General features: G+C 41.5%; 1 protein-coding gene across 4 annotated transcripts in view; it reads left to right on the plus strand.

The window, feature by feature from the left end:
• The first annotated feature begins 2964 nt into the window (after positions 1–2964).
• The window catches only part of prrc2b (proline-rich coiled-coil 2B), a 33345-nt gene continuing 10589 nt past the window's right edge, over positions 2965–25720 (plus strand). For 2 of the 4 annotated variants that reach the window (XM_039778941.1, XM_039778945.1), the window contains exons 1-16: positions 2965–3130; positions 9272–9449; positions 9557–9734; positions 10179–10281; positions 15657–15720; positions 15889–16032; positions 16575–16888; positions 17072–17196; positions 17304–17467; positions 18083–18170; positions 18641–18803; positions 20423–20762; positions 20877–21127; positions 22696–22879; positions 22982–23189; positions 23393–25429. In XM_039778941.1, the coding sequence (XP_039634875.1) occupies positions 9335–9449; positions 9557–9734; positions 10179–10281; positions 15657–15720; positions 15889–16032; positions 16575–16888; positions 17072–17196; positions 17304–17467; positions 18083–18170; positions 18641–18803; positions 20423–20762; positions 20877–21127; positions 22696–22879; positions 22982–23189; positions 23393–25429 (4478 nt within the window). In that variant the 5' untranslated portion in view covers positions 2965–3130; positions 9272–9334. The remainder of the gene's footprint in view (positions 3131–9271; positions 9450–9556; positions 9735–10178; positions 10282–15656; positions 15721–15888; positions 16033–16574; positions 16889–17071; positions 17197–17303; positions 17468–18082; positions 18171–18640; positions 18804–20422; positions 20763–20876; positions 21128–22695; positions 22880–22981; positions 23190–23392; positions 25430–25720) is intronic. The other 2 variants (XM_039778943.1, XM_039778942.1) reach the window with 2 other exon arrangements.

A 25720-nucleotide genomic window follows, 5' to 3' on the forward strand; every position in this document is an offset into this window, starting at 1 on the left:
ATACTATGTATATGCCAACAACAGTGCAACTACACGTTCACAAGTGTGCTCTGTGCAGTATGCAAAGTAGATGTATACTTGACATGAAGCTTGAGTGGTTTTAACATAGTGTTTCAGTCTTGTGATTGTTTTTTATCTTCAATCATCTCATTTTTGACCAAATAGTCAGAGCCCTTGACCCTAGTTTCCTGTCACATGGCTCTTACCACAGAAAAATCTGACAGGAAACAACACCAGTGCAATGGTGTGTGCTCTGAAACAGTTCAAATAGCAGGAACCGAAACTGTTTTAAAAATACTCTCTGACAGAGAGAGTCAGAAAGGAAAGAGTTTCAGCAGCCTGAGATTCTTATGTGTTACCTGGTTGTGTGTGCATTGTTAGACATCAGAAATAAACGTCAAACATTTAGAGCAAATGGTTGTTGTTGTTGTGACAATTTTGATCGAGCAGTGTAAAGTAGCAAAGAAAGAATTAACGAAGAGACAGACGCATGGGCTTAAAGTTTGAAAAGATATGGAGAAGAAGGGTTTATGTTCTCAGCAGGATCAAACTATACATTTGTGAAGCTTTGACATTAAGTATTGCTGATTGTAATTTAAAAATTGGGTTCAATCAAAGTCAGTCGGCTGGTTGGTACAACACAAGATGCAATGTCATACAACAAAATGAGGATGACTGTTCATGTTAATCAATGCCATCACTGGAACAAAGTTTTCACATAAACACAATTAATATCAATATGTATGCACACAAAGAGATAGGTGGAGATTTACAAAAATAGACAGTGTCATTAAGCTACAGTAACCTATCTTGACACCATGGTATATGACGACTCTTTCTCTACAGTTTCTCAAAGTAAAGGAGTCTTTGCTGTCATGTCATGACCATGCATTAAGTTATAGCTTCATATAGGAGGATTTGCTAGCAAAACATGTGCAACATCACAAAATTAGAGCTTGTTCCAATACAGGTTTGTTTTTTTTTGCGCCAGAATTAAGGCCTCTACAACCCTGCATAGCATGTACCCAAAATATCCCTGTGAGTAAGTGCTGATAGTGCTTACAGGTCTGTTTTTGCAGCGTTCACATGCACTGACTCAACAGACACTACACTTTCTACTGTTGTGTCTTTGTACTCTGTTTGTGTCATGTTCTGGGGAAACATTAGACACCACAACTTTCCAGGTGCCACTGACCTTTGTGTATCATGTAGGTATGTAACTCTGAGCATGTTATAATGCCAAACAGGTATTCTGGTGATTGTCAGTGACATTTGCATTTTCTCATCTTCCTAAGTATTCAGAAATGTTCCTTCATTAGGATAAACAGTATGGTCTAATAATATATCACCATTTAAAGCATTCAGGCTAATAAAAAAATTTGTCACTGCATAAAAATGTAATCAACTCAAAATAAATTGAAATTGGCCAAATTGATGGAGTGAATTATGTGTTTACACTAGAAACATAAATCCTATAGGCTCAGTGTTAACTGCTTTAATAAACATTTGTGTAATTTCATCATTATTTTTGTTTATAGTCCAAATCTGTACAATGTGACTTTTGTGACTTTATTACTGAGAAAACAAAAAACATACAGTAGCTGGTGGATCAGCAGAAGATATTTGCAGCCATTTAAAACGAATGGTTGCAGAAGAGTGAGACAAGTGCTCCCTCTAGAGGGTTCTGCTTGTCTTGGCTATCATGAGCTCTGGCAATATTTTATTTATTCAAAGCAGCAAAACCCTATTTATTTAAAATTATTCAGACTGTGACCTGTGAAAAACAACAAATCAATAAAAAAAATGCATGATACAGAGAGAAAAATTCTTGAATCCATTGGAATTAAATTTCATGATTATCCGTTGTTCCAGATTTGAATGTTTCAGAATGTTTCATTCTCATTGCCTAATTTCATCCCTTTATTTTATTGTATATATTTTAAATAAATCACATCACATTGAAGAGCAAACATGTTCCTATATGTTCCTTTTACAGACAACTTTCTTGTGATCCAGATAAAGCATTAATAAAATAGCACCTACAATTTAGAGTGGATAATAAGTAAATGTGTAAATAAGTAGTGTAAATAAGTAGATAAATGAAAAGCTAGAAGAAAGAACGGATTGTTTTTACTTTTCCATTTTTTGGTGGAAATATTTTAATTGAATAAAAAAATAATTTTCAGTAAGAAATCAGTCATACCAGTAAAGTTAGTAGAGTCAGTCATACCTGGAATAAGATCAAAGCCAGGATATGACTCAAAACATGGACACTGATGTAATTTAACCATACTCACTGACATAGCCGGATACACTGTTTAGATTAATTATGAGAGGGGAAAGTCTTACATTTCAGAGTTCACTTCTCTATACATTTAAAATGTATTCCTCACATATCTTTAAATTTACATGGTATGTTTTGCTGTAGGCTACATATGGCCAGAGAGATTTAGTTGTGAATGGATGAATGAGATGCAAAATATAGAGCTCTTTGGTTAAAAGAAATCGCCATCCAGATGTTAAAAGAACAGTGAATGCATTTCAACATAAGAGGATTTTTTTTTTTTTTGATTACAGTTACTTTGTGGCTGCAACAGACACATTATCTCTGAAGTTGCCTACTTTTATATATTTATAGATAGATAGACGTTAACATTAGAGAAGTTTACTATAATACCCTACCCTGCAGTTGTCTACATCATCAGCTAATCACTGGGTGCAGATCTCATCTTTTCTTGTTATTATGTTTTCATTTAAATGTTAATATGCCTGCCATTTCAGAGTATATTTTTAGTTTTACTTTAGTGACATTTACTGCAGTTTGTAATCTAATGTTCATAAAAGACTAATGAACATTGCTAAAAAAGAAAAGGGTGTTTCTGGAGGTGCTAAAATAAACCAGCAGAGGCGCTTGTTGTGTTTCTCTGCCAACGACGTTCGGTTACGTATGACGCTCTGAACCGAGCCGATCAAGCCTACACAGGCCGGGTAGGACCCCAGCAACAACGCTGCGATCGGTTCAACCTATGAAGATTGGGCTTTTCAATCGCCATCCATCCTTTGAATAGACAACATTTTGTGGAAATATATCACTGTCACTGATCAGAAGATACACTAAGTCGTTCAACCGGTGAGTTATGGATGTAGGTGGTTATTTCAAATCTTCAGTTTTGCTCGTCTTCTCCGCTGGCCAGTTTTATTGTTGCTTTGTTCTGGGCAGCAGCCATTTTTAATCGCCTTGTCCTACATTCCCATCGCAGTCGTGAGACCGTTCTGAAAAAAACACCAAAGATTCAAAATATAAGCATGGGTCTGAGTGTTTTATAGAGATCTCCTAAAAAAACAGTGTGTTTAATAATGTCAAGCATAAATGCAAATGCGGTGAAATCACCGGCCTGCCAGGGTTGTTTTTGAATACTAGCTAGCTAGACTGGAAGTTGAACGGGATTGTTTTCGAACAAGCTTTGACTATCGAAGCTAACTTAGCTAACGTTAATGCTAAGTAAGAACAATATGCGGTGTGTTTATTTCTGCATGCTTGCTTGAAAAAACTAAAACAGTAATTTATCCATATCTACATAGTTTAATATCCCTACAGTACCGTGGCCACTGTTTGCCATGTTTACATAGCCATTTTTCTTGAGCCACCAGCTAGCTAGCTAGCATATTTTACTAGTGATGGCTAGCAACTGCACTTATGGTCCGTTTTGCCGTTCGTGTTATTACGTTACAATTTAAGTAAGGTTAGGTAACTGTTAGTCTATCTGTTTATTTAACCATTACCGGTTTTGTTGTATTGTACTAGTTGAAATGGATTGTTTTTGTTTTCGTGCAGCGAACTGGCTAGCTAGTGTCCGTTTCATGTGCTGGAATTAGCTTTATAAATGAGGTAACGTTAAGGACACCTAGCTACAACTAACATTATTCTGCGGTGGTCAAAAATGATGTCATACTTGTAGCTAGTATAGTATTTTTTAGTATTTATTAATTTCTATTGGTTGTCTGATTGAAATCTCCTTTAAAATTCAAATATCGTTAAGGAATTTGTTAGCTGTCATAACGCTAGCTTCCATTTCTAAACGTCAACTAACGTTACATTTATAATTCTGTGGTCCTTATAGTAATATATTCCGAAATCAAAGTAGAAGGTAATTGCATGGTCTGTTTTGATACTCTGCTAAATCGACATTGATGGATAGATTTTTCCCAGTAGTCCCGGTAAAACGCCTATGCGGAGCTTTAACAGAGCGGCCTTCGATAACCTAGCTACGTTATGGGTTTTCTTGTATTCGACTGAAACGACCATATTTATTCGCAAAGCTACGTTTGTGTATAAAATATTCAAAACATCAGCTGTGGGCTTTTTGGCCGCAGCTAACGTTATATAAAACTCAACACGAAAATGTAGCCCACATTATTAAAGCTTTGTCTCTCCATCTATTCACATTGTTTTGGTAACGTTGTTGGTGTGAAGCAGTCACTTTGAAATGTGAGCGCAAGTAACGTTAGCCATCATACAAATGTTATTTCGCAACATGTTTGGCTATGTATCGCAACATTTAACTCGAGAAAACACAATTTGGAGTGTGCACTATATCTGATTTGTCTTCATCCTCGTCTAAACCACTTCATTTTAAGATAAAATAATTCTGATTTTTGTTATGGAAATGCAGTTGGTAGATCTGGTGTAACTGCTATTCCTAGTAAATGTTTGTTGCCATTTGACTATTGTGGCAGATTCAAGTGTATATAATTTAATATTATATAGAAAATCCCTAGGAGCTATATTTCATTTTTCATAATTTTGTTTATCCACATGTTTTTGTGTACTTCTGCAGTTAGTATTGTTGCGTTACATCTGGTGTATACAAGGAGCCTTGTAGTTAACCATTTCATGTTGTCAAATTATGTAACTTAAGGATTTTGTCAGATGTGAACTACATTACAGGGCTCCAGAAAATTTTTACATTAACTTTTTCATTGGCGCACCAGCACATAATTTTTGTGCATCCAAAAAATTTACCGCGCCTATTCCTGCCGCACTTGTACGTTTAAGCGTTATTAGATAATAGCGTCTCACATGTTATTACCATATGTTTGCTTTTTATACATAATGCTACTTAGTTTAGATAATTAGTTCACAGGCTAATAGACTCTTTCAGAACCACATCTCAACTTCAACTGATCGCATGTATAGCTCTGTTGGGCGGCGTCTGCCTCCTCTCTGAACCCAACAACACACACAGAAACAGAACTGCAGGCGCATTGGTGCGACCAATGAAAATGGTCAGTCGTCGCACTAGACAGATTTTTGGTGCAAACCATATGGATGTTTGCAGTGACTTCAAAGTGGAGTGGAGACTCGATCAAAGCATAGAACAAATATATATGAAAAACTCAAAAGCAATATACCAGAAAACAATGTTCCCGTTTAATCCACTAATCTGAACTGTTCTATCAAACATATAGAGAAGTGAAAAAAGGGTGGTGCTCTGATTGATTGGTGTCTGGCATTAGAGTAAACAGTCAATTTATCTTGTTTAAACTTATTCACGTAACTTTATGGACATGAAGGGCAGCATGTCTTTAGCATTGGTTTTGATCACAGCAACGCAGTGCTGTTTGTAAGTTATGTATTTGTACAAAATGCCAGTAATCCTACACAAGGAACTGTGACACGGCCATAGACAATTTGGACATGTTGGCGTCTCTGCCCTCAGGTCAGGATGTGGAATAAACAAAAGCTGAAGTTGAAGTTTCACAGCAGATGTAGACGAGGAGAAAATCACACTTTTTCATATAAAGTCATGTGCATTTAAGGACAGGACTAGGGATGTCACGTTACCAAAAATCTAGCAGTTGGTACGGATACCACCAAAAGTACATGATACTTGATAACAAAGTCACCACCACGGCGTGTAAAAAACAAAATAAAACAATTCCTTTATTTAAACATTTGAGCATTACGAAAAACACAACAATAGTGGCAACATTCACATAATAAAAAAACAATTAGAAAATAGATGTATAATAATTATATATGCTTCCCCCATCTGTTCTGGAAGAATTGCAACCTCATCTTCATCACCAACGGTACCTATACTGCTGCAGAAAAAAAAGAACTGTCACGTTTTAAGAATGTTGGTACCGAAGTACCAGTTCTCGTGACATCTAGAGATGCAATGATAGACCGGCCGGTGACCGGTTTTCATGTGCTCGGCCATCAGTCTGATATATGCCGATTTCATGCCGGCACAGTCTCTTTTTCCTTTCCCTCAACCTTTCTGCCATGTGTCGCGCGTACCCGCTCGCGGTGTGAAGCGCGTGTCCGCGCTACTCTTGTGACTGACCTAGGACGTCTGATGCGTCACCTCACATTGGCTCACATCTTTATTAAAGTTGCGCATGAACACATTGCGTAAACTATACACATCACCCATCTGACTGCAAATGTGTGAGAAAATAGTCTTTCTCTAATTTTAAAAACTGATCGGAGAGAAACCCCGAACAAACTATCCTTCCAAATTTACATCACTGAATCTGATTCATATGCTCACAATACTAACAAAGTATGTCTGATTTAAAAGTTGGGACTGGCATTATAAAGTTTTGCTTTGCTGTTTCTTTATTTGCACTGACATTTATGGGTAAAATATTGATTCATTGGGTTGGGCTGGAAAGATCAGAAAGCTCTCTCTAATTCACTGCAGATGGATGCTTGACTGTCACTACCAACTATAGTGCCCATCAGTGCTACCCATCGAGCTAAATCTATGGACAGTGGTCGGCCACATAAACTGTGGCACAGTGGTGGCAAACAGCCCACTGTCTACTGGGAATGTCAACGAATATTCTAAATCCAAATATATATTTGATTAGTAAAAAGACATTCAAATATAAAAATGTATATTAGAATAGAGTGGAAAAAACAGCTCTACCGCAGCTATCTGCCTCGCTCAATCGTTTGTGGGCCTGGGTCTAAACGTTCAGCTTCCTGTCTGATTGAGCCCAGCTGCCGGTCGGGAAGACAATTCACAGTGGGCGAGTGGCCGTGTTGATGACGTTTCTATCATGAGACTGCTGCTGCTGGAAGTAAACAAATAACAAGGGCGAAGAAGAAGGCACAAAGATGCTTATGTAAATCTTTAAAGGGGCGCTATGCAGTTTTGGCAGTTTTCTCGCTTTTTGCTCGCAGGTCTCTCTATAGAGCTCCCCCTACAGCTTCGGAATAGATATTTTGGCAACACTCCCATCTTCTCCCTCTGGGGTCCGTTCCAGGTAGGAGGTTTAACAAACTCTGAGTCTAACCCTGATGTCTGAGTTGATTTACCCTGAGATGGGAAACTCTGAGTTTTCGGTTCCAGAATAGCTGATATGAGTTGGTTCAATCAACTCAGAGTATGTTCACTCAGGGTTACGCGCGTGCACAAAAGGCAGTATGAATGGAGCCATGGATTCACCATGGTAACAACCACAAACAAACGGGTCGGCGGAAATACTCATGTGCACAAACAGCGAGTTTGAACATGTGTTTCGTTAAAAAAGCAAGACAGCGGCTGCTGCTGCAAAAGAGAGAGAATTGGTGTGGGAGAAAATTGCTGCTCGAGTCAATGCGTAGCTACACATTCACAGTGTATTAATTTCATATTTAATCACAGTTAACTTATAATATTACTGGTGAAAACTGGAATTGTATTAGGCCTACACCTATAATTTCATTTAGGTGCAATCCCGCGGGCGGAAAAAGTAAACTATACTAATCCCATTCTGAGGCTGCAGCACCATGATCATTAACAGAACTATAATGTATAATGATGTATTTCTTTTTAATGGCTCTACTGTCCAGGGAACACTACAAAAAGTTTAAAAAACGTTTCAGAGCAGAGTCACACTTTTCTGATTGCTCTGCATACAGTGGCTTAGCCTGCTATTAGCCTACAGTATGATCCGCTACACTGTTGTTAAGAAAACTGCGCTTTGAAAAAGAATGTCCGATACAAAGAATCTGCTGGGATGTTAAAGCCTGTCACGATGGTTGATGTTAGTGATATGAGGATGGATAAGGTATCTACATATCTAATGGACTGTGATAAAAATACCTCTCAAATCGGTTATGTGGAAATGAAAATACATCTATGTACGTAGGCAATTCCCAACGTAAACTCTCTGTGAATTAATACAGCTTTTTGTCAATGGGATGCGTCGACAAAAGGGCGTGACATGTTTGAGAAAAAAACGTTTTATAATCTGCCAAATATAAACAAATACGTTTTTTATTCATGCAGATAAAACTGCATTAAAATGCGCCTGATACAGACTGAATGAATGAATAAGAGAATGAGTTTCTCCTCCCTCTCAGTGGGAGGAGACTGAGAGAAACTCGAGGTTTCTTGAAGAAAACCTGCTCCCGACCAGGTTAGGTTCACAGACTCAGTTACCATAGTAACTGACTCCGAGGTTAAGTTACCTCTCTTTCTGGAACGGAAAACCCAGAGTTTCCCTCATCTCAGGGTTAACCAACTCAGAGTTTTCACTAAACCTGCTTTCTGGAACGGGCCTCTGGTCACGTGCATTTGTTTTCAAATAAGCCGACAAACGCACGGAGGCATGTCCACTGAGGTAGACCGCTAATAGTTTGTGGCCAATTTTGACAGCCCTGCTGTCTACTTTTTGTAGCCATAAGCTGGAGAAACATTTCATGCAAAGTTGATTTATTTTATTAAACTTGGAAAACATTAATCCTATATTTACATTTCTCTTGTCTTTTTATGTAACCAAAAGACAAGACAAAACATACAAGTCCTTAATTACAATTTACAGTTTTTTGGAGCAAAGAGCTTCACCTTGCGTCCCTCCTCACCAGCTCAGGACCACCAGAGACCTTAGCGGCTGGAGCAACTCAAATTCAGCCAGCTGAGCACAAACCCCAGCACCAGTTCTGGGATAAGACCCCCGCCGCTGTGGTTTGGGCTGGCTGAACTTGAGTTGCTAGAGCGGCAACCCCCCGGTCTAATTCTGTGGGAAACACTGCATGTTTCATGTACGTCATTATTTATTCACTAAATCGGTTTCCATTGTACTTTGTTGCGTTTTGCTTTTACTGATGCACCAACTTTTCCACCTCGGGCAAGTATTTAAACTTGTTTGCGATGCTAATGCTTTTCCACTTAGGTTTTTATGTGCAAATTAAAAAATGCGCATTAAAAACAGGTGGATGAAAACAGGCTTAGTTAGGTCTGCTTAAGGTTGACATTTCTTCTTCTCTTTGTAGAATCAGAAGGCACTGGGAAGAGGCGCAAAGAAAAATTTCCATACTCGATGACATTACATCGCAATGTCCGATCGTTTGGGGCAAATAACCAAGTCCAAGGATGGGAAAAGCAAGTATTCCTCACTCAGCCTATTTGACAAGTACAAGGGAAAATCAATAGAAACTCAGAAAAACGCAGGTAAGGTTGATTTATTTGATTACAATATTTACATCTCCATTACTATGTGTCAGTCCCGTTGGTGATGTCACTCCTCTTGCTTTATCTTTCTGTGTTTTCTCTCCCAGTAGTTCCGCGACATGGCTTGCAGAGTCTTGGCAAAGTGGCCGCAGCACGGCGCATGCCCCCACCTGCTCACCTGCCGAGCTTGAAGTCTGAAAACAAAGGAAACGATCCCAACGTGATTATTGTGCCGAAAGACGGTACAGGATGGGCGAACAAGCAGGAACAACCCGATCAAAAGAGGTAAGGAGAGAAAGGTTAACACACTGTTGAAACTACTCCCTCATCTGATCATTATAACAAAGTTCAGGTAAATCCACTGTGCTAAAAGTAATTATTTTATATTTTTATGCACTACAGTGTTTGTTGAAAGCCAGGCTGTCGAACATTAAAAGAAAAGTTAGTAAGTTAACTACACTGGCTGCAATAGGAAGGTACATTCTGAAAAACCAGCATCACACTTTTATCCTTCTCAGAAGGCAGCATCATGAAAAAGTACAATAGTTTTGTAAAAGTCAAGCTGTTGTTGCAAAGTTTTTACTATATGATTAGAAATAGTTGTTGTCCAGTCTGTCAGTCTAGATTATTGTGTTTCTGTGCCTTTTTTATCAAGTCATTGTACCTTTTGGCCCGCTTTGACTACATTTTACTAAACTTTTTTTATCTTCTTTTTTTGCTTGTTTGTAGTTCTATTGCATCAATACCACAGCTGCCGGAGTTGCAGCCGCAGCTGGCTTTACAGAAATCTGTCTCCAATCTTCAGAAGCCCTCACCGGTAGCCAACCAGGAGGTGTGTATGTGTAGCTATGGTTATGTTTATCCTGGGATATTTTTTGCAGATTTTAATCTTGATCATAAAGATAGTCTTTAAACTGCTGTCTCTTATTTAATCTTCACAAGCACTCTTAACACAAAACTGCAAGACTAGGGCAGTTTTCACTAGGGATGCACTGATCCGACTTTTTCAGTCCCGATGCCAGGGCTTTGTGTATCTGTCGATACCAGATACCGTTGCTGAATTAATAATAAACTGTATACCTTCCACATCATACCTTCCTTCCACCATGTGGAAGACACTAAAGGCACCAGACCTTCCTAACTAAACGGAGTCAAACCTCTATATTTACCAACTGAGCTATCCGGGCGTCCTCTTTGTCTTTTAATCAGTCTGTTATTGTTGTTGAAGGAGCTTTCTCAGATATATATTTTTTTAATATATCTCCTAGGCTATTTATTTTAGATAACTTTCATTTACATGTGTTGCAGCTGTATATTTTCAAACTGGTAAAGGAAACCCTGTCTTTGATTTTTATTTTAATCACAATCTGTTTTAATAAAAGAGCTTGTGAAAAGTGGCTTTGACTTAAAACTGAACATTTAGCCCACTTTGTAAAAAAATACAGAGCTATATATCGCCGTATCGCCATTCAGCGTTACGGTGATGCGAGGAAAAATTTGGGTGCACCTAAATTTTGTGCTGGTGCACCTAAATAAAAACAGTTAGGCGCACCAGTGCAACCAAGGCAAAAAGTTAGTGTGGAGCCCTGATTGTGCATTCAAATCGAAAATATAATGTAATCAAACTTCTTAAAATAAATTTAAATACATAATAATGGGCCATCAATAATGGGCCACCTTTTATATAGGTTTATAATGGCTTATTCTACTGTCAGGAGTACATAGAATATCACAAAAACATGTTAATGTCATCATGTTTACTTAAAGCTTTGATTAAGGGTTTGCTTGGCTCCACGACATAATACAATAACTTTGTATGAAGGGGAATCCATGAAACAGTTACAGAAGCTAAACTATTTGTATTGTGCAACTGCAAAGTAGTAAAATAAACTCAAATCGAAATGAATAGCCTACACATACAAACAACTTTAACACAGTTTCCCTTTCAAAACTAAATAGTTGTAAGCTAGTACTGTATAACCACTACCTTGGCCACAGGTAGGTTAGGTTGTAGTGGGGGACTGAACGTAGCTCCGCTGTCAGCCTCCTTCGCTGTTTGAATAACGTTAATAGGTTGGCGGACGTATTTCAGCGAGGCAAGACATCTTAAATCCAGAGTTTTAGTCATTGCTCTGAACCCGTCTTTCTCAACGGTCTGTAGCGGGACCGGAGGTGGATTGCGTTCATAACGTTGCTCTGCTGCATGTTTGAAGTGACAGGTCTTTAACGTTAAGCGCAATACGCGTTCACGGCCGAGAACGTTAGCGCGAGGGCGGCAACAACAGTGGCTAAATTCTGTCCGATTTGTTAGAAAGAAAAAACTTGGGAACAACAGACGGCTCCTCTCTTGGGCACACGTTGTTCTGGTGTTTCTCCGGTCTTTCTTCATCTTCTAGCTAACTTTCTTCTCGGTTCTTGTGCAGTAGCGAACGTAGCCTCTCCCAGCTTAAAGGAGTGATAGAATGCAAAACCGATTTTACCCTGTCATAGTTGAATAACGACAGTTCGGTGGGTAAATAGGACATACATAGAAGCTCAAAATCCCATTGACACCCCTTTACTATGAAAATCTCATATTTTGAAACTGCCGCAAAACGGAGGCGAATCCCAACAAAGCTGGAAGTTGACGGTCAACCTCCCAAAAACCGGAACCTTTGTCAGCCCATGGGTGTATTAAGAGAATGGTACGCCCAACATTTACATAGGCTACCAACTGACCTGAGATCAGGTAGTTTTCTGAATCTAGCTAGGTCCGCGCGATCTCTGTTATTCCATTACAAAATTCACTTCTGAAACTTTTTTATGCGAGAAATCAACCATATAAAGCTCAAATATGGGCCGCTTTACGAAAATGGATGGCTATTTGCAAATTTTCTCCGACTGTGTGTCGAATTTAGTGCCGGTGTTGGTGCGCCCTGGGTTGCTATACCGCCCGCCCTGACCGCCAGTGTCAGCGAGCTTTATACGCAACAAATCTTTTACCGCAGCCCGCAGGTTCCAGTTAATCTTATAATGGGTATGTGTGTTGAGTTATTTAAACAATCGGGGAAATAAACGCCTCTTGTCCGCGAGTCTCATTGATAGAGCCACGGTGAGATGGAGTCCATCAATGAGAGCTAGCTAGCCTCCTCCTAACTCTGACATTCACAAAAATACATTCAATTGAAGTGTTAGCTAAGCTTTGTAAGACCTTGAGGAACCTATAATATTCATGCCGTGACAAAATTCAAACTGTAAATATACTTTAGTTATGCGAAAGTGAGCAAGCTGCGATATTTCCCCATTGTAATGAATGGGACATATAGCAAGCAGCTGCTCCACCTACAAAGACGCCTTGCGTTCATAAAAATGCCTTAAAGCGCCCATATTATGCTCATTTTCAGGTTCATAACTGTATTTTAAGATTGTACCAGAATAGGTTTACATGGTTTAATTTTCAAAAAACACCATATTTTTGTTGTACTGCACAGCTCTCTCTCACTGCTGCAGATGCTATTTTCACCTGGTTTCTGTTTTAGCTACAGAGTGAGACCTCTTTTCTTCTTCTTCTTCTTCTGTACTATCTTTGATTGCACTTGCACATGCTCAGTAGCTCAGATGTAGAGCATGTCAGCTAGCTAACTCTAGAGACAGTAAAAGAAAGCTGTTTCTCCAACTTTGGTCAGTTACAAGGCAGGATTAGCTGGGAGACTTCTAAATCAGGGCGCACATGTAAGTAGTTCTTTTGTAGATTATGGTGAACTTGTGTGTGTTGTAGCAGTGCTTTGCTATTGAGGAACGACGTAGCATGCTACCGTTAGCATGCGCTTAGCGCTACGAGCTAACGGTTGTGGTTAGCCAGCTCATTTCGGACTGTGACGTCACAGTCCGAGCCGATTTTGAACAGCTCACTAGGAGACTGAAAGCAGGACACATTCAGAAACCGTATCTCACTCAAAACGGCATGGATGGATTTTTTTCAAAGTTTGTATGTGTGTGGAAGCACCAGAGACACAAAAGAACACCCATAATCCCAGAAAAAGTGATTTTTTCATAATATGGGCACTTTAAAATCAAATCGGACACAACGATTAGCTTTATAAGACATTGGGGAATGATGTTATATAAGTGGCGTGACGAAATTCAAACTGTAAATATAATTTAGTTATGACGAAAGTGTAGCTAGCTAGCTGCGGTATTTCCCCATTGTAATGAATGGGACATATAGCAAGCAGCTGCTGGTCCTACAAAGGGCACGCGTTCATAAAAATGCCTTAAAATCAAATCGGACACGGTTAGCTTTATAATACATTGGGGAATGATGTTATATAGTTGGTGTCGAAATTCAAACTGTAAATATAATTTAGTTATGACGAAAGTGTAGCTAGCTAGCTGCGGTATTTCCCCATTGTAATGAATGGGACATATAGCAAGCGGCGCCGGCTCTACAAAGAGCGCTTGCGTTCATAAAAATGCCTTAAAATCAAATCGCGACACAACGGTTAGCTTTATAAGACATTGGGGAATGATGTTGTATAAGTGCGGGGACAACAAAATTCAAACTGTAAATATAATTTAGTTATGGCAAAAGTGTAGCTAGCTAGCTGCGGTATTTCCCCATTGTAATGAATGGGACATATAGCAAGCAGCTGCTCGTCCTACAAAGACTCCTGCGTTCATAAAAATGCCTTAAAATCAAATCGGACACAACGGTTAGCTTTATAAGACATTGGGGAATGATGTTGTATAAGTGGCGTGACGAAATTCAAACTGTAAATATAATTTAGTTATGACGAAAGTGTAGCTAGCTAGCTGCGGTATTTTCCCATTGTAATGAATGGGACATATAGCAAGCAGCGGCTCGTCCTACAAATACGCCTCGCGTCCGTAAAAATGCCTTAAAATCAAATCGGACACAACGGTTGGCTTTATAAGGCATTGGGGAATGATGTTATATAAGTGGCGTGACGAAATTCAAACCGTAAATATATTAGTTATGCCGGCAGCTGGCCGCGGAGCCCCGTAGTGCAGTATCCACAAAGGGTGACTTTGCGCTGGGTATGGAGCCCAGCAGGCTGCCGCTTTCCGTCAGACTGTGTGGAGCTCCTAAAGTCCGACACGTCTTACCAAATTTGCAATTAGCCATCAATTTTTGTAAAACGGCCCATATTTCAGCTTTATATAGTTGATTTCTCGCTTAAAAAAGTCTCAGAAGTGAATTTGGTAATGAAACATTGCAGTGTCTGGAATATGAGATTCTGTCGCTTCTCTAATGTATGTGTATTGGGGATTCGCTCAACCAATCAGCGCGCGTCTCTAATGTCTGCGTATGGCAAGTCGCTCAAACAATCAGCGCGCAGCTCATCTAAATATTCATGACCATACCATATTTGGAAGAAAAGCTCTTGTTACAAATAGGGCCAAAACACAGGGATGCATAAGGGCCAGTAAAATATCAACCAGGCCATTTTCAGCCCAACCAATGTTACATACCCCATTAGGAGACCATAAGGAACAGTGTGAAATACCCTATATAATCATTCTATCACCCCTTTAACAGACTGTTACGTGGCTAGCTAGGCTAGCAGCTGTAATGTTACCCAGCATGCCATTCGGCGGTGTAGCTACATTTGTAAATGTAAAATTATTAGTGTTAGAAACTGTTTAAGTCTCAAACTGTTATATGCTTTGGTGTTTTATCCTTTTTAAGAGAGTTAGTTGTGGGTTATTAATTGTTGTGTTATAAAGTTACTACCATGAGTGAGAAGGGTACGCAGTTAACAGGGGCCCGGTGCTGCGACGGAGTGTAAAAATAAATAAATAAATAAAATACTGCTATTATTGCAATATCGGGGCCGATATCCGATCCTAATATCGGATCGGTGCACCCCTAGTTTTCACGGTACTTTTCAAAACTCACTGCAGTCTTAAAGGTAAATGTGACTGAACAATTGCAGTACAATTTTACCTTTTTAATAATCAATGTTGGTACTTGGCAAATAAACATTCTCAGTTTGTCCCAGTGTGTATTAAATACTGTGGGCTGGATTAAGGGTCTCAGTTTGACTCAGTGTGTCTGTTCTGTTCCCATGTAGCTAACACAGAGAGAAGATCAAGATGGCCTTGGCTGTTTTTAACCATGTTTTGTCAGGAAAAAAACCCTCAAAGGTCAAAGAGACCTAATCAAAAAATATTTGACTGTGACCTTGGTTTTCTTCATTTCCACAGAACACAAACACAGGTGGACCAAAGCAATGGGCCCAGCTAAATGGAAAGGCAGTAGAGCAAGATGGTGAGTCATTATCTTTTTATGAGAGGAATGGTTGAAATCAAATGGCATTCTAATGGTGAATCATGTTGTCCAGGTTGTGTGTATGTCTATGGCAATTGGCACAGCATTCTTCTGTTTGCATAAGTCAGCCAACAGTTTTCTTTATGCCACTTCTTTTAATGACATCAGGTTCAAGGGCCTCAAACCGACTTCAGCCCTTCTCTCACGAGGAATTTCCCACACTGAAGGCAGCTGGAGAACAGGACAGGGCTGGCAGGGAAAGAAGCGGCTTCGATCCGTCGTATGGGCCCGGACCAAGCCTCCGCCCCCAGAGTAAGTCTTAACGTTTAGGAATTGGCTGACAGTCTCATAGATAACATAATGCCTGCTGAAAAGCAAATTATTAAATTGGTGGCAAGATTTTTGACATTAATGGCATTAACTAAAGGAAAAGACTTCCAACAATGGGAGGAAGAGAGCAGTTTACTGTTTCTACAACCCAATGCTGTGTGTCTGTTGATGTCATCTTGTACTTGAATATTTTTCAAGCAAGTAGAACTCCTCAACAGACATGTTGACATATTCTCACTGATTCACACCTGGGTCGGGCAATTGTCCCTAGTGGCAAATGGGTGAATAGATGTCGTTTTTGAAGTTTCACCGGACAATTTTGGATGTTCTGTATTGGCTGTTTCGGTGATACAGAGAGCACTGATCGACTTAGCACTACGCAATTAACTTCTGTCATTAAAGTCATGGCAATAAGGTTAAAAACAGTGTGGTATTACTTTTAATTTCATATTTTGCCAGGGCAAATCATTCCATGTAGAATTAGTTCATCGATGTTTCTAAAATCTCCCTCTCCCCACTTCAAGATGTGACGAGCTGGAGGGAAGGTGGTGGCAGGAACCTTCAACCCTCAGCCCTGACCCTTGGCCTGCCGGCAGATCCTGAGGGTAAGCTCACTGCCCTGGGTGAGACTGGCTCCCCTCCAGCCTTATCCCACCCCCCTTCTGCCACCGGCACAACCTCTTCTAGTGTAGTGACTGCTCAGTCACCAGTCCTTGACCCCAAGGAGCCTTCCCTGCGACCTGCCCAGCCAGTCCGCAGAACAACCGTCCCCACTGCCCTGCAGTACCAGCTTCACCACACTTCAACTGCTGTCTACCATGACATGTTGCCTGCATTTGTAAGTACTATATGACTCCTTTAGGCCATTTAAAAACAAACAACAATAAAAATGCCTCAAAGACAGTCTACTGGTTTTACTTTACAAAATTAGCTGTTGAATATAGACAGACACAGCTCAAATCCTTTTGGTGGCTCCATGTATTTCTACTACGAACACATTGCTTCATCCTGCTGTTTTCAGATGTGCTCTAAAGAGACACGTGAAGCCCCAGGTACAGACCATGTTCCGACCACCGTAGCTGCCCCAGCCCGATTTGACAGCAAACCCACTTTTAGACAGAACTACGCCAAACCTGAACTTGTTAAGTAAGTACATTCACAATGTGAGCACATTTATCCATTAAGTAGTTTTACCAAGAGGTTTGTGATGTTTGGCAATTGTTAATTTGTCTTTCTGCCATCTCTGATTGCAGTGGTGATGTGAGAAGAGAGAACCGCTTTGTCCGTGCTACACCTCGACCCTCGTCTCAGCCCATCCGCAGGCCTGGTGACAGACCGCAACGCCCAGCCATCATTAATCCAGAGGACTTGAAGGATCTGGATGAGCTTGACAATGACTGCGAGGATGGATGGGCTGGTCAGTATTACTTGTTTAACTGCCGAAAATGGCCAAAATACTTTTATCACCGAAACAATACGGCCGAAATGTTGTGATGACGCAAACAGAAACCGCGAACTGCACGTGTGTCAGTACCCGATCCGTTCCACCTGCAAAGCGTCTCCTAAGCAAAGAGGTTGAGACGGACCACGGAGTGAAAACGATGAAAAGTACGCTCTTAGAGTCTGTCAGCACACGTTTCGGTGAGATCTATTTCGGAACCTCTGAACTTCATCGCGACTGTACTTTATCCGCGTCATAAAGACCATTACTTGGATGCGGAAATAAAGCAGGGTGCACGAGAAATGATCCAGGCCGCGATGGATGCGGGGAACCCGCGTGTAGACGGAGTGCGCATGGAGCAGTGCCCAGCGCAGGAGGAGATCAGAGTGCAGAAAAAAAAGACTTGTCTCTCTCTAGTCATCATAAACCAGCATTTATTACCATTCACTGCTCTGACTTCATTTATGAGATCAGCTTCTGTAATGTGTAAGTTAACCAGCAAAGAGCATGCAGATAGGATATGAAAGCCTGTTCACAATGCTCTATATCCCATCCTACATTACTGCCGCTGACTGTTTGTTGTTTTTTCAGGACTCCATGAGGAAGTTGATTATAGTGAGAAGCTTAAGTTCAGTGATGACGAAGAAGACCACCACCACGGTGAAAAAAACAGGATGTGGTGAGATCTCTTTCCTGGTAGCTTATTATTGCTCTAAATAGGCTCACACTCTTGTTTTGTCATTATTCAAAGTTGGGGTGTGCAAAAAAATCGATTCACATTCGTATCGCGATTCAAGCTCTACAGACTCAAAATGAATTCATAGAATTCTAAAAATCAATTCATATATATATATATATATAAGTATTTGAAAGCTGGCCAAAAGCTTGGCACTTTGCAGTTTTTAGTTGCAAAAGTTTTTATTTTTGTATGAAGACATATAAAGTAATATCAAACTACATTTCATTAGTTTCTTTTCTGTCTACTGCAGTCACATGGGAAAAGTAACTACTGGGAAAAGTTGTTTTTTTTAATCAAGATTTTGAATCGAATCGTGAGCTTAAAAATCGATATTGAATCGTGACATTTTCTGAATCATGCATCCCTAATTTAAAGGGTTCCTGGTTTAATTTTGATCTGTTACTTTTTAGGGCTGAATGGGAGAGGGAGAACCAGCGTGACTGCCAATCCTCCCTAAATTCAGGTGAGGTGTCTTACACCCAGGAGGGCCCTGAGGAGAGCTATTCCTACCAACATCACCACCACGAGCCTCCCCGGAAGACCAACGGCAGATATCTCTCTACAGACACCCCGGTAACAACACACCATGCTGTTTTTTTCCACTTTCATCTTCCTCCTCTGGGATGTCTTGTCTAATGGTGTAGACACATATAGCCGACGGCGACCGCTGACAGAAAACCCCGTCGATATGATCAGTCGCGTCCCCGAGGTCCAAAAAACTGCCACAGAACAGACCAAAAAGACGAGAGGAGACGAGATGTAATACATCTCCATAACGGCAGGCGGCGCTAATCTGTAATGTTGCCCAAGAAATGAAACCCGCCAGCTGATTGGACGAACGCGTCACATGGGTTTATTTTCTCCGGAAAATCAGAGCCAGACTGTCATGGCGGCCGTTCAGAATATGATCTCATATTGTACTAAAATAGTTCACTGAAACGTGTTTCTGAAAACATTTTAAGCGAGTAATAGGCCGTGCAGTTGCTGAATCTGTCTTCATTTCAACTCAACAAAGGTCAGTTTAAAAGATTTTCATCAGATTTTGTAGTAGATAACTTTATTGTCCCCGTGGGGCAATTGGGTTTGCGGCACAATCGCAAGGCACTTTATGACAAGACATCAGACATATGATACAAACAAATACTCCTTGCATCAGACACCGACAGACAAGACATGACAAATATACATCACAAACTACAATACACTATACACCCTTGTGTATGATCAGGCCAGCTGGACGACTAGCTTATTCTGACTGATTTAAAGCTTTTATGGCTTGTGGTACGAAAGAGAATTTGGATCTGTTCTTGGTCAGAAGGGGTAGGCAGAAACGACGCATAGATGGCAGTAGTTTAAAATGTGATGCCAGGGGGTGTGTGTGGTCACATACAATGTTATTGGCCTTTCTCACCAGTCTGTCTTTGTAAATGTGTTCAATGCTTGGTAGCGTTTTTGCGATTTTGAGAGACTGTAGTCACCTCATTCCGCTCGTCATTTCTGGGTGAGTCCCGACTTCCCTGCCGCCGACCGAACATGTCAGGTCGGCCAAAATGAACGCCGACAGCCCCCCAGACGGGACACACCGAACAGATTTGAGTCACTGACCTCGCCAGACTGTCACACGGCCGAATATCGGCCTGATGTGTCCCGGCCTTAAGATTAACTCATTATGATATATACAGTTAAAACACATCTTGTTCTTTAATCCCTCTGTAACTGGGGAGGGTAAGGCAACGCTTCAGAGCATATGAATAGCAGCGTGCCTTCAAACACCCTTGAGTGAGACTCGAGATGACCTTGCAGTCACCATAGAGATGTGTGTCTGACTACTTATTACTTGCCATTCCTTTTGCTAGGCAACTGAAAATGATGTGACATACATAATGGAAATAAGGACTCTTTTTTTTTTTTTGCCAGTTTCAATGTGAAAAATCTGTCTGAATTTTGAAAGTTAAACTATCAGGAATATGTTTTGAAGAAATGGACATGTTTGTTTTGTTACCCGAAATATCAATTCTGGGGAAAAGGCATAACAACCTCTAGCATGCATACTTTAAAAATCAGCAAATCCTTTTGGTCACTAAGAGTAATTTCCCAGTTAAGCCATTTCTCAAAGGACGCATTATAGATTTATGTGCTTTATATACTATACTATTTACCTCCCCCTTGAATTGCCTCTATTCCATCTCTAGACCCAGCAGAAAAACCAAGGTGAGCCACTGGCTGACCAGGAAGATCACCAGCGCCAGTCTCAGGCTCCAGCTAGGGCGAAGTATGTGTCCCCTGAGTTGTCAGAGGCTGTTGAGAGGGCCCGCAGACGCCGGGAGGAGGAAGAGAGGCGTGCCCGTGAGGAACGGCTGGCTGCCTGTGCTGAAAAACTCAAAAAGCTGGATGAAAAGTTTGGGAAGACTGAAAGGCAGACATCAAGGACAGAGGAGGGCCAGAAAGAGGGAGAGGGCAAAGAAGTTCCACTTTCCCCAGACGGGGAACAGAGTAAAGGCCTCCATGAGAACTGGCAGTACAGCACGAAAGGTAAATTACATGTAGACTAGTACATTAAGGCCTATGTATTATATATAAAATGTAAAGATTATTGCAGATTAAACTGCAAATTCTAAGCATGTGTTACGATTAAATAATTTCCAGATGTAACGGAGTGTCCCCCAGACAACTCTCCTGGCCATAGTTACCGTGAGGAACCTGCTTTCTCTAACTACCGTGCCAGTGATGACGATGTCCAGGAGCCCTCCTCCCCCTCAGGAGACTACAGTGGACGTCATCCCTCCAAACCCATCCCACCCCGCTTTCAAAAGCAGCCCCAGCACCATCAGCAGCAGCAGCAACAACAACAACAACAACAACAACAACAACAACAACAACAACAGCAACAGCAGCAGGTGGGCGCCAGGAGCCATAACCCATAAAGTCTTGATCCCAGACTAATGTGTCAATGTATTAGTGGCTGGTTTGTGAGAAGAGGGGTTTAAAAGAGATTGTGGAAGCAAGGATTGTTAAGGTTGCGGTCATCAACATGCAAACAGTCTTGTGAAGGTTAACCCATTTGTCTTTGATTGGATTTTCCGTTAATTCTTGTCAGGGATTTTTTTTTTTTTTGGAGCTGATGTTTGGTTATCTCATGTAAGAAGAACAGAAAATTAAATCTGTAGAGGGTGGATTTATTCATTTAGTGAAATTGCAAAGTTTCACTTCACCTGTCACTGTAGGAAAACACAGTTGTAAATTATAGAATGAATGATGGCTGAATTCCAGTGCCGTGGCTAACTGGGACACATGAATAGAACGGAAACTTTCCTACTATGACAAGTCAAAAAAGGCTGATTGCTAGACTATATGGTAATTTTCTCGTTTCCAGAGAACAGCTGATGAGAGCAGCTTTAACATCTTCTGTGTTGAATCTTAAATGTAGACTTAAAGAATGGGTTCAAATTTTTTTCAGTTCTCTTAAAATACAATGAAACTATCACAAAATCACAAACTGTTACAAAAAACATCAACTTTAACCACTGTACTCTCCTGGAGGACATCCTCCTGTTTGATACTGGCAAAAAAAAGACAAAGAGGGGGTGAGAGAGATATTTTAGTTATCAAACATACTGTCTGACAATGACTAATAAAACTAGTGCTAAGGTGCACTCATAAACACGCACACACACCTTATACTCTGAATGCAAGTATTAGTTTAAATTCACTGACATGGTGGCGGGTCAAAAAGATTTATTAAAACATTAACATTTCAATAGCTGCCTCAAACAAACATATAGGGCCTGTTTCAGGGTAAGGATTAGAAGTTTTACAGTTTGCAATGTACAGTAATGTTAATGACTTGAACCTCACTCATCTTCGTTACCAACGGTACCTACACTACTGCAGAAAACAAGTACTGTCCCATTTTAAGAATGTTGGTAATAGCTGCTTTCCGACTGAAAGGGATTTTTGCAGTTCTTAGAACATGACGTTCCTAGAACCCTTTTTTTCTCCTGTTTCGACTGGACCAATTTGGGGATAATTAAGTTCCTCTGGCCACAGTTCCTGTAACTCTTTCAGCTCCTTCTTCAGGGCAGGGTCTTTTCCCTTTTCTGCATAGTGGTGGTTAGATGGCTGTGATTATAGTAACAAAAGGTCAGTTCCTATGGCCACTTGGCCAGTGTGAATGCAAATGGAAGAAACGGTTTTGGGGGAAGAGTAGTTAGTAGAACTGTTTTAGAAGTGGACTGTTCCTATAACTACGTTCCTGTAACTACTTGGTCGGAAAGAGGCTAATGACTTGGTACTGAAGTACCGGTTCTCAAGACATCCCTACTAAGAAGACGAACACTGGAAGATATCCTCTTGACTTTGCCAACTCTGAATTCTTATATTGGCTTTAGCTGAATGTTAGAATTCATTTTTACACAGAGCAAGGAATCTTAATTTTCTCTTACAAGTTGTTGTATACATTCTACAGGAACAAGTATACAAGATGCAGCACTGGCAGCAGTCAGGTCACCCTGCCCCATCTGGGTCCAGCCATGGCCAGCGAGGCTACTACCCCCCACACGTCCTCGGGTTTGATCCCCGCTGGATGATGATGCCACCTTTCATGGATCCCCGCATGACCCAAGGACGATCTCCTGTGGACTACTACCCTGGTACTGTCCACTCTAACTCAATAAAATGAGTACATACCTTCACATCTGAAATCATTTTTTTTATAGGAAAAACTCCTATTTGAACTCTGTAAATGTTTTCAGCAGGAATGATGAAACCCATGATCCACCAAGACCACCTGAACAGCCCTGGTTCCGATGAGGGATGCCATCCTAACCTGCACCAAGAGAGAAGAGCCCCTTCCACTGAGCCTTACCCTATGTGGAACCAAGATGGTTACCCCTTACGCAGCTTCACTCCACCTTACCAGAGGCAGCATGAAAGCTCAGATAGTGGCCAGCCAGATGACAGGTCAGTATATTGGATCCTGTGAATTTTGCAGTTTTTTTTAATTACGGCCTTTTTTTGTATTTTGATAAAAGAAATCCCTGGAACTGACCTCACAAAGCAATATTGGCGCCTAAAACCCTACTTCGTGACATAGGCTCCCCTTAGTGGGCCTCTGTCTGTTTTGTGATTCTTCATCTTTTTTTTGTATCTTTTTTTTCCCACAGAAGTGATATGGCCTGCCCCCAACAGGACTCCTATGAAGAGAGGGCCAGTGAGTGCTTGACCCACCCCCAAGATGATATCCCCCATCATGCTTACCAGAGCCGAGGCCCAGACAGAGAACACCAACACCATGACCAAGGCTTGCTGACCACTGCTCAGAACCACTCCATGAATCATGCGGATAGTGATTACCCAAAACAAGACTCTAGAGACAAGCATCTGAAAGATGGCTCTGAATCACACGATGAGACCTTAGATGGCTCCAAGGACAATTGGAAGAGAGATGGAGGCCAGAAACAAGACGGAGGCCTCAACAATGCTCAAAGCCAGTGGTCCGAACCCAGTTCCAGTAGTAGTGTTAGCCAGCCATCTGAGACCAGTGGGCGCACCTTGACTCGCAGAACTGGGCCCATCAAGAAACCAGTACTCAAGGCTCTCAAAGTGGAAGACAAGGAGAATGAGAAGCCTAAACCTGAGCCTGAGGAGAAGCCTGTCCCTTATCGCCTGGAGAAAGAAGTCCTTACTAATGTTTACGACTTGAAGAAAGATAACCAGCCTGCCAGCAACAGGCATGCAGCCTCACCTGTTATTGAGAAACACCCCGAAGAGAGGCAGCGTCAGTCACCAGCTCCCACCAAAACAGAGAGGCCTCTGAGCACCCACAGCGACGACTCTCCCAAGGAGAGCACCTGGGACAGTGGCAAGAGCCAGTCACCTAGAGATAGCCAGGAAAATCGGGAGCCCCAGGCACCTCGGCGTAATAACTGGATCTTCATCGATGAAGAACAGGCCTTTGGTGCTGTCAGGGGAACGGGTAGAGGCCGCAGTCGAGGCTTTAGGGAATTTAGCTCAAGAGGTGGAACCCGTGGTGGCCGAGGTGGAGACAATCTCAGAGGGGCTTATAACAACAATAACAACAGCGGCGCTCAGCGGACAGGCAGGGGCAGAGCACCACCAAGGGACCTTGTCAAGGTGGAGGAGTTCCAGAGAGGCAAGCCCCGCAGGCGAAATGTCAGTGAGACCTTGAGTGAAGCCTCGGAGTATGAGGAACTGCCCAAGAGGCGCCGTCAGAAGGGATCTGAAAATGGAGAAGGTTACACAGAGTCTGGAGAAGTCCGTAAGGCTGATAAAGACTCTTGGAGATCCAACAAGGTTTACACAGATGACCAGACGGCCCCAGATTCCAGAGAAAAGGCCAAGGCCAGCAGGGGCTTTGGAGGTCGCATGCTGCCTCCCAGACTGAACACCACTGGAAGTTACAGTCGAGGCTTTGGAGGATCCAGGGACATTTCTACATGGAGGGGCCGTGGGCCCCAACTTAGTAGCACTGGTGGCTCCATGCAAGAAAATGGTTATGGTCCTGGAGCTGAGAGTACTTACTCCCGCAGACCACCTGTTGAACGGGAGACTCTCAAGTACCCCCCTAAATTCACTGGCTCCTTCATGGAAAATGGCACAGAGGACCGTGAAGGAGAATTCTACTTTGACAATGACAACCCTGATAGGCAGATGTTAAGGAGACGGCGTCCACCCCGTCAAGACAAGCCTCCCCGCTTTCGTCGTCTACAACAAGAACGTGAACCTGGCACAAACCAGTGGACAAGTGATGAGTACATAAATGGAGAGTTTGCAAACCCATGGCCTGGTCGCCCCAAAGGCAGTGGGGAAGACAACTGGCCCAGTGGCCACTACTCTGGTGCACGCTCTAACCAGCATGGTCAGGCAGAGGAATGGGAGACGGGATCAGAGAACAGCGACTTTGGTGACTGGAGAGAGAAGCGAGGTGGAAGTGGAGGGGCAGCTCCACAAGGACATGGTGATATTCCTTCAGAGTCTTGCCATAGTGAACCAGGCTCAGGCGAGAAGAGGGAACTTTGCAAGAGAAGCTTCTCCAGCCAGAGACCATTGGTGGAACGGCAGAATAGAAAAGGGGAGCCATCACTGCTGGAAGCGAACAAGATGAGACGTTCACCTGATAACCCCCCTACCTCCTCCAACAGGAGTGACAGTTGGCAGAATGGAGTGACTTCTTGTAAGAGGTGAGGTGAATAATAGAACAAACTTCAAGTTAAAGTAATTGTCCTTATCCTGTACCATCTGAGTGAAGCATCCTCAAAATGTGCTGGTGAATTATTTTAATGCTTTAGTGTCTGCTTGTTATAGTTGCTTGGAAACCAAAAACACAGGGTGTCTCCTTATTGTTTACAGTAAATATACTCTGGCACTCAGCAACAGGACTGAAAACAATTTCTTTGCTCACCTTTATTTGAGCAAACAAACTAATTTGTTGTACAAACAAAGAAACGTTTAAATGTAATATATAAATGTTC

This window comes from Perca fluviatilis, chromosome 17 (assembly GCF_010015445.1).
Source record: "Perca fluviatilis chromosome 17, GENO_Pfluv_1.0, whole genome shotgun sequence".
NCBI lineage: Eukaryota > Metazoa > Chordata > Actinopteri > Perciformes > Percidae > Perca > Perca fluviatilis.